Here is an 8,804-nt window from a genome sequence, read left to right as displayed (position 1 = left end):
GTGACTAAATTTCCGGACAAATAAAACTGAATACAAAGGGGAAAAGAGGAACAGCCAATATATGTTAGAGCCTACTCCTTGGACTCACCTGCTAAATGTTACCCATCAGCAAAGGTTAAAATAAAAGGCTGCCACATTCCAGGCAGACACCGTTCTCCAGGGCAGCTCAGCTCAGCCTGGAAGTCTGCTGGCAATTCAGCGGTGTGGTCTGGTTATTCCTAAATACTCTCTAGAAGGCAGAGTTCCTGTCAAGTGAAAGCATGCAGCCTCCATCCCTTGACAAAGCCCCACAGCCAGGGAGCAGGTGTAGCCTGCCAAAAAACAAACAAAAACTTCTCCCAAACAACAACAACAGACAGTTAACACCCACAGCCTGTCAACACCAGTTAGCCTGCCTGAGGAGCAGAAGCCTATTAAGACCAATGCTCAAATCTAGCCCCATCCTCTACAAGCAGAGACTGCCATCTCTGGGCTTCCCCCAAGGAAGCCACCTGCAGTGGAAACTCACCACAGCAAGCACAGCCCTCAGGCCCCCTATACTCTTGAGGCCCCTCACTGGGTGGGATTATGACTTTCCTAGGCCCTAGGTGCTTTTGCTCCTTTTCCTCCATAATAATATTATTCAAATTTATTTTTGATCTAACTTTCAATACTTTGATACCTTGTTTTCTTAATGTGCTAGGTACAATTGAATAGGTTTCTGTGGGCCTGAAAATTAAGACGTTGTCTTTGAATATTTTCATTTCCTTTGCTTTATTTTCTTCTAATTTTAAGAGAAATTAAACGTTTTCCTGGGACCCTAAAAGAATCACAGATCCTAGGCACTGTGCCCACAATATCGAATGAGGAAGCTCTGATTCGGTAGATAACTTGCAATTAAAAAAAAAAAAAAAAAATACTGTTACCCACGGCCTATCCACCCAACCAAACACAACCTTGGCCTCTTTTGAAAGTCCACTCTGTTGATAAAATACTGACATAATATGCCTGGAAGTTGCAGCTTTCAATTTGTCACTGAAGAGTGATCCCCTATAAAGGTAGACTCCAAGAAGCTTAAAAAGAAAACAAAAAAAATCAAGTTACCACACAAGATAGATTTTCTTCAATATTTTATTTATATAGAAATACTTAAAAAATGAAGTAGCACCATTACTTAAGTTTTACCTTTATTATGTAGAACTTTAAATGTCAGAAAAATAAAACTCTTGATACAATTTCAAATCTTGTCTCAGCAAATATAATATTAGTATTTGACCATGAGGTTAAAGGCCCTTTATCATAAAATAAAATATACTTTGTTTTTTTAAACTTTGCTCAGTAAAGTACATTTAAGCTCAAGTAACATCACCTACATATACATAAACAAGTGGTAAACAAATGTATTAAAATAGAAATACTAAAACTATAGTGGTGCAACAGAATTTTTGTAACTTGCACTGAATTCTATTTATACAAATGTTAGAAAGCATTAACAGTTCCTTTTGACATGTTTATACATTTCCGTTTTTTGTAATAATATAGAATAAAATATGCTTTATATCACTGAATAGAAAATATGCTGGGTGAAGCAGATCTAGAAGATTTGTCTGAACCTATAAAATCTCCATCCCAACAGAATACTGTTCAAAACATTACACATTTTATGGTTTGTAATTCCGTCACAATTGTGTGATTATTAAAATAATACAGTGTTCTTTGCCATAAGGCCATACTAAAATAAAAAGATTTAACCCAGCTACAAAAAAGTTCACTGAACTTAAATTAAAATACTTGTAAACATCTTTGCAATATGAAATATAATTTTTCAAGTCAAAAAAGAATAAAATACTTCAATCTGTATTAATGCAATTTCTCTTTAAAACTTTTAAACGTTTTTTAATATATAAGAGATATGTTACAGTTTCTTTAACTTTAATAAAGCTGCAGTATCCTGGTTTCACAGGAACTCCTGGCCCTTCCACGAACATTCAAAAAGGATCCACTGTGTTCTATAATAAGCATCGTAGGAACCCAGCCACAAAGGGGAACACACTAAAACAGTCCACACATCCCATAGCACTATTATTATCATCTTCATCATAATAATTATTGTTCATTTTTTCCTACTTTAAGAAAATGGAAAACTTGTGGGGTTTTCTTCTTTTGGAAGCTTCCTATTAAGTACAGTGTAAAAACTATCATTACTAGAATGTCGCCGTTCCTATTATTTATAGAGCATGCATTTAAGTGGTTCGGAGGTTTCCCAGGCTACAGTACTCTTGATGCAGATATCCTGGCAAGTTCCTTTGTTTAAAAATTGAAATTTAAAAAATGAGCGGATACTACAGCTTTCCAAGCTCCTCTTCGGATCTCAGAGTGTGAGCAGGGAGGCGGGGAGGAGAAGGTGGGGCACCAAGTAGGCAAAGAGGCGCTGGGGAGTGAGGATGGAGGGAAGCGGGTTCTCCATCCCCCGCGTGGTGCACGCCGCCTTCAAGAAAAGATGCGGATGGCCTGAGTGACCGCGGTGTGGCAGACCGGGCATTCAGGCTCACTCTTCTCACAGATGCGGTTGGCGCACTCCATGCAAAAGAGGTTGTGGCCGCAGGGCACCAGTGCGGCGATTACTTCGCTCTCAAAGCACACGGAGCAGTCACGGCTGCCCTTACGCCGCAACCCAGAGGAGGAGGATGAAGAGCTGGAGGAGGAGCTGGACGAGGACGAGGAGCCGGACGTGTCCGACGGCTGCAGGCCCGGCAGCTGCGCCCCCAGGCCGTTGGCATAGGCGGCGTAGGCCAGGCCCCCTCCGCCCGGGTCGCTGCGCACCCGGCGAGCCAGGTGGTGCTCGCCCGCCCCCGGAGCCATGTGCAAGGGCGGGGACAAACGGGGGCAGCTGGTGCCCGGGTGCAGCCGGCGGTGCACCAGCAGCCCCAGGTTGGCATTGGAGGGCGCGCTGGCGCCGCCCCCGGGAAAGACCACAGAGGAAGACGAAGCAGACGAAGATGCAGAGGAAGAGCAGGAAGAGGACACGGGAGCTGCAGGTCCGCCTCCCGGGGACCTCTCAAACTGGGCCCAGAGAAGTGGAGCCCCAGGCGGTGGGGCGGGAGCCGGGTCGAAGGTGGGCTGTAGCTCAGGACAGCCGTCAGAGGAAGGCACAGAAGCTTCCCCCGCCGTGTAGGTGTATCCATTGCCATTGTTGTTGTTTCCATTGTGAGCAAAGCTGAGCGCGGGGCTGGGGGGACTATAGTCCGCCAGGCGCGGGGTGGCAGCTGCACTGCCGCTGGTCCCCCCACCGAAGTAAGAGTCTGTGGAGGCGCTGCCAAGCGAGCTGGAGCTGTCGTTGCGATAACTAGAGAAGGGCTTGCGGCCCGGAGTGGGCGTGATGCTGGGGGTGGGCTTGCTCCAGAGGCTGCCTGGGCCGGACCCGCCGGACCCATGATGCAGATCAAAGCCCACATCCGTGCCATTGGCGTGGAAGTCGTTCTCATCTGTGAGCTCAATGATGCCGCCAGTGCGCAGGGCGATGTGCGCCTCGATCTCCTCGCGAGCTCGGTCCACGTTCTCAGGCATGCCGGTCACCTCGAACACCGGCTCCTTGTCGCGGCTGGGCGTCACGATGTACGTGTGCGTCTGCTGCTGGATGCGCTTGATCGTGGCGCCCTTGGGCCCCACCACGAGCCCCACTACGCGGTAGGGCACCCGCACCTGGATGGTGGTCTGCCCCGGCAGGTTAGGCGGCCCGGGCACTGCGCCGTTGAGCGCCGTGTTCTTATTCCGCGAGGCGCGGATCATGGAGAAGTGCTCGGCGGCAGAGATGATCTCCCTCCGAGCCATGGCCACATCCTCCTTCCTGCCCGTCACAACAAAGACAGGCTCCTCCCCACGAACCGGGGTCTTGATATAAGTGTTGGTCTTCGCCCGCAGTGCTTTGATTTTACAACCTGGGAGCCAGAGTGCAGGGGAGGGAGTGGGAGAGAGAGAGACAGACACGCCCATTACCCCGGGGTAACCGCGGGGACCTGGGACTGCCCGCGTACGGGGCAACAGGAAGGCAAAACGCGCGATGGGCGGAAAGGGGGCGGCTCCCTCACGGACCCCGGGCCGCTCCACAGGCTGGAAAGCGGGTTCTACCCGCGAGGCGCTCGAGGAACAGACCGTTGGCTGCCCAGCCCTCCCCCAGTGACTGCAGTCGTCCTGAGCCAAACCCGAGAACCTCAGAAAAAGTCAGCTGGGGAGATGCCGCTGGGATCCAGCGGGACGCGCCGCCGTCCGCCCTGAAGACGAGGCAAAGGGGTTCGGGGAAGGCGACCGAAGGCCGAGATCCTCCAGCGCGGGGGGGACTGGTGGGAATGGGGGGCAGTCCCGGGACCCATTGTTCCTCCTCTGGGCTCCATTCCGCTTTGCAGAAATCCAGAATCCTCCTCCTATCCGATGCTCACTCCTCCTCCTCCCCCCTCCCAAAGGACCGATCAAAGCCCCCCTCCCCCAAGCATCTTATATTTAAATTCTATTTCCCGGGGTGGGCTGGGTGGGGGGAGCTAGGGGAGAAGGCAGTGATTTTCGCAGGAGAAAGCGCATCCCGCCGTGGCCGCGGCGCAGCTCTGGGAGACAGCCTGCCTGCACTTTCTTTGTCTGGGGCGCCGGCCCTTCGCGCGGCTCTTCTTCCCTCCCCAAGGCTCCCCGGCGCCGCGGATCTCGATTCCTCTCCCGCCTTCCCCGCGGGGCGGTGGCCCGAAACCCTCTCACCTCCAGATGCCCATCCCTGCCGGACCCACCTTGCCGCCCCACGATCTCGGCGACATGCTCGGAACTGGGCACCGGCACGCACTCGGTCATGTTCACGCTCTTCTTCCTCGGCTCGCTGTCGTACAGAGACGCGCCCTCGTCACTGTCCAGCCCCAGCAGGGAGAGCTGGTCGAGAGCGAGCTGCAGGGCTCTTTGGTCATCCAGGGTCTCTCCCCCGCCGCTGCCGCCGCCGCCGCCGCCGCCTCCCCCGCCGCCGCCGCCTCCCCCGCCCCCGCCGCTGCCGTTGCGCTCCAGGTCTGCAAACAGCGAGCTGGGCATCGCTCGGCCGTGCGCACCGCGCCCCCGCCGGCCCTCTGCTCGGCGGCGAGAAACTGCGGCCACAAAGGCAGCCGGGAAGCGAGTGGTCAGGGGCGGAGAGGCCGGCCGGCTGCAGAGGGCTCCGTTGCTCCTTTCTCGGCACCGGGAAGAGCGGGTCGCTCCTTGTGGTCCACGCCGGGCAGTGGCTGCGGGAGCCCCCGCCTGGGTCCCCACCCCAGATCTGCTGGCGGGTGGGGTGGGGGCAGAGCTCGAGCGGCGGCCGCGCGTAGCCCCCAAGTGCCCGGCTGGCTGGCCACAATGCCGAGCGAGAAGCGAGCAGGCGAGCGACAGCAGCGTTTCTTTAAGGAGCCCCTCCCCGGCTCCTCCACTCCCTCCCGCCCGCCCGCCCGCCAGCCCTCACTCAGCGCTTTTTCCTCCTCTCCTCCCCGCCTCTTGACTGAGCCTCTGCAGCCAGACGGCTCCAGAGGGGGACGAGGGAGGTGCAACGTCACCGGCGGGAGCTGACTCTACACTGCTACTGACACTATCGCTGGGGGAGGCGATTGGCGCGCGCCGGGCCGGGGGCGGGCGGAGGCCGCAGGCTGAGCGAGCGGAGAGCGAGCGCCCCCCCACCGCCGCGCTCGCCGCAGCCCGCCCCGTCCTCCTCCCGGCCGCGCCCCTCCCCCGCCGCCGCTAACGCCTCTCTTTGTTGCCTAATGCGGGACCGGCAGGCTCGGGACACTTGCCTGCACCTATCAGCTGAGGATGGTCACTGTCCCCAGGTCTCCTCCCTCGCCAGACTGAGAAAAGGAAACGCGCCCAACTCTGATGCCAGGGGCCCGGCTCTAAGAGACTGGTCCTTAGAAAGTCCCGTTAGTGTCCCCCAAATAAACGACCCCTAGAACCAAAGATGCCACTGGGAGAAGCGTCTATTGTCTGCCCAAAAGGCGGGCCAAGCCCTCGGACACGAAAGGCATGTCTCGAGGTCCTGGTGCGCACTGGCAAAGTGGCCCCCGGCGCGGGCTGCCCACCTGCACGGGAGCGCAGGAGACACAAAGGCAAACGCCCGGCCGCATCGCCGCTCGTGCGCGCGCGCGCCCGCAATTCTGTCCCCTTGGGCAACACTTCGCCCACTGGCCCCGAAACTGCGGATTAAATAGCCAGAAACTGGTTGCAGCGCGGGCCTGGTCGGCCCCGCCTCCGGCGACCTCCGGAACGCACCGCGCTGGGGTTCTGCACATGCCACGCGCGCCAGCTGAGACCCCGCGGGCGCTGATACGCGCACGAGCGCCGCGCCGGCACCGCTGGGACGCCGGCCATACCTCCAGCGGGTGGTGCGGGCGTACGCGCCCGCTGCTCTCAGGGCCCTCCCCGCCCCACGCAGGGCCTGCGCAGTGCGCGCGAGGCACGGGAGGGCCCTTTAAGGCGGGCGCGGCGGAGCGCGCCGGCCCCTCCCGCAGCCCCGCCCAAACGGGAGGTGTGCGCTTGCCTCCCCGCCGCTCTTTGTGCATTTCTCTGGGTGGGGGTGGCGTCGGAGGGAGGGTGCGACGGGACCGGCCGGCAGGGACGGCGAGCTGCGCCCCCTCCCGGATCTCCCGGGGGCCGCCTCCGAGCGCTAGAGAGAAGAAAGGAGGCTTTGAGGGGCGGGCCGGAACGGGGCACGCTGCCCGCCGGGCCCGCCACTCAATCCCTCTCCGCCCGAGTCCCCCTCCGCCGCCGACCCGGGCGGATGCCCCCGGGTCCCGGCGCGCGCTCTCCTCCCTTGTTCCGGGCGCCGCCTGGCTCGCCGGGTCCCCTGCGCCTGGCCGGGGCCGTTCCGCAGAGTGGCGGGGGCCGCGGTTCGCGGAGTCGGCCAACGTTGGCGCAGCGGGACTCCTGCTGAGGACAATGAGGCCATGTGGCCGCAACCGCAGACAGGCTTGCTCGGGAATCCTCGTGGTGCCGCGGTGCGATCTCGGCACTCCAAGACAGCGGATCCCCCAAGTGCTCCCTGCGTGACCCAGGGAAGAGTGAGGGAGCGCCCAGGGCCTTGGTTTCTCGTCCGTAAAATAGGGGAAACCATACCAGCACTCCCCACCTCGTGGGTTCTGGGAATAAAATGTGACAATAGGTGGGAGCGCGCTTTGCAGGCAGTCAGGCAACCGCCTTTTGAGAAAACGAAGGTGTTTTTCCTTCCTTGCTCACCTGGAGCTGTCTTGGCAAAGAGGTGCTGATTATTTCCTTAGGGAAATGAGACTTAGAAGCCACTTACAGTGGTTATTTCCTCAGGATGTTTACATCAGCTTCCTGGTGTGTTTCTTCAAAGGGAAAGCTTGGTGAGGGGGCAGGGATTGGGGTGGTGGGCGTGCTGAGTCTTCTGAGAGAGCCACCACCTACACCTCCAGTAGAGAATTCTTGTATTTTTTTTAACCTGGTTTATGGACTCAAGTCCTACCAATTTGAGAATGAGGAGGGAGTGCCCTTGAGGATTCCTAACGAGATGGAGGGCTGGGAATAAAGGGTCCTGGCTGGGGAGGGCCACAGAGGAGGCTCAGCCTGGAGTCCCTTACTAAGGGCCTGTAAACACCGAGGCAGACAGGAAAAGCCCTCCTGAGTCCTTGGCATTTCTATCTTGCTGACACAACAGGCTAGCTTTGGCCTCTCAACTCTGTTTCTAGGGACTTCATAGACTCGATTGCGCCAACTGAGGTTTCTTTTTTCAAATCACAAACATGATGAAGGTAAAGTTGTTCTTCAGCTTCCACAGCTGATGAGGCCTGTACCCAGGTAAATGGGGGCCCTCCTCCCCAAGGTTGCCTGTGCTAGGGACCAGGCCTGTCATACATCCTCCCCCTCCTACCTGCAGTGTTAAGCTTTCAGATGGTCAATTCAGAAATTGGTTTGGAGAACTGGATGCTTCCGAGTCCCTGGGTCATTCCCAGGAAGGTGAATACACTTTGTGGAAGTGACATATTTCATATCTCTCTTCCCTACTAGATCAGGAAGACAGGAGCTCTACCTGCCTGTAAGTATAAATGTTCAATGAAATCACTCATGTCACCACCACCCCCCATGAAGGATAAGCTAAAACTCTGACCACAGGAATTCATGGAAAGCTGCCAATCGCGAGGTGCCCACGACCTTCCATGTAGCCCAGGTCACCCTCCAAGGACCAGAATGCTTCAGTTAAACCTATACAAAGGTCAACGTGGTTTTCTGAAGACACCCACGAAATCAAAGCCCCTCCTGAGGGTAGGAGGGGGATGATTGTGGTGGCAGGAGTTGAGATGGCTGACGGATCCGGTTCCCAGTCCAGCTCTACCCCAGTGTTTCTTGCCTGCAAAAAGAAGGTAGTGTCCCGCTATCCATCTGCTTCTGGGGTGGAGGGTGGTTTAGCAAATGGATAATGATAGTAAAAGGTGACTCATTGTACGTTGCAAAGTCCTAAGCAGATGTATTGGTAAGTGGGTGCTTTCCCCACTGCCACTTCTTATCTACTTGTATCCAGTACTGACTGGTCGGGGTTATTTTCTGACACTTGAACGCTATTATAAAAATAACGATCTGGAAATTTTAATTCACAGTTAATGGCTTGAATAAGCCAAGACATCATAAAACTTGCAAAGTCCAGTTCTGTTTTTAAATAGATAATACACCCAACCCCAAACTTTCTGGTTAGACTTTCCCAGGCGCCTTTAGGACCCCAGAGCTTAACTACTTTTCCTGATGCAGGACATGTTCCCTAAGGATGTCCCCGATGTAGCCATATTATTTTTTTTTATTAGTACAAGAGAGAAGCTTGCAGA

The 8,804-nt window shown here is 55.6% G+C and overlaps 1 protein-coding gene across 1 annotated transcript; it reads right to left on the bottom strand.

Annotated features, from left to right (window-relative positions):
• Positions 1-1,094: 1,094 nt before the first annotated feature.
• MEX3B (mex-3 RNA binding family member B) lies at positions 1,095-5,373 on the bottom strand. The gene is made up of 2 exons (XM_059056048.2): positions 4,752-5,373; positions 1,095-3,917 (listed from the first exon to the last, which is right to left on the bottom strand). Exons 1-2 carry the CDS (start codon positions 5,038-5,040, stop codon positions 2,470-2,472), a joined length of 1,737 nt encoding a protein of 578 aa, XP_058912031.1. The 5' UTR covers positions 5,041-5,373; the 3' UTR covers positions 1,095-2,469.
• Positions 5,374-8,804: the final 3,431 nt, after the last annotated feature.

This window comes from Kogia breviceps, chromosome 3 (assembly GCF_026419965.1).
Source record: "Kogia breviceps isolate mKogBre1 chromosome 3, mKogBre1 haplotype 1, whole genome shotgun sequence".
NCBI classification, from domain to species: Eukaryota; Metazoa; Chordata; class Mammalia; order Artiodactyla; family Physeteridae; genus Kogia; species Kogia breviceps.
This window is presented reverse-complemented; position numbering and strand designations above follow the sequence as displayed.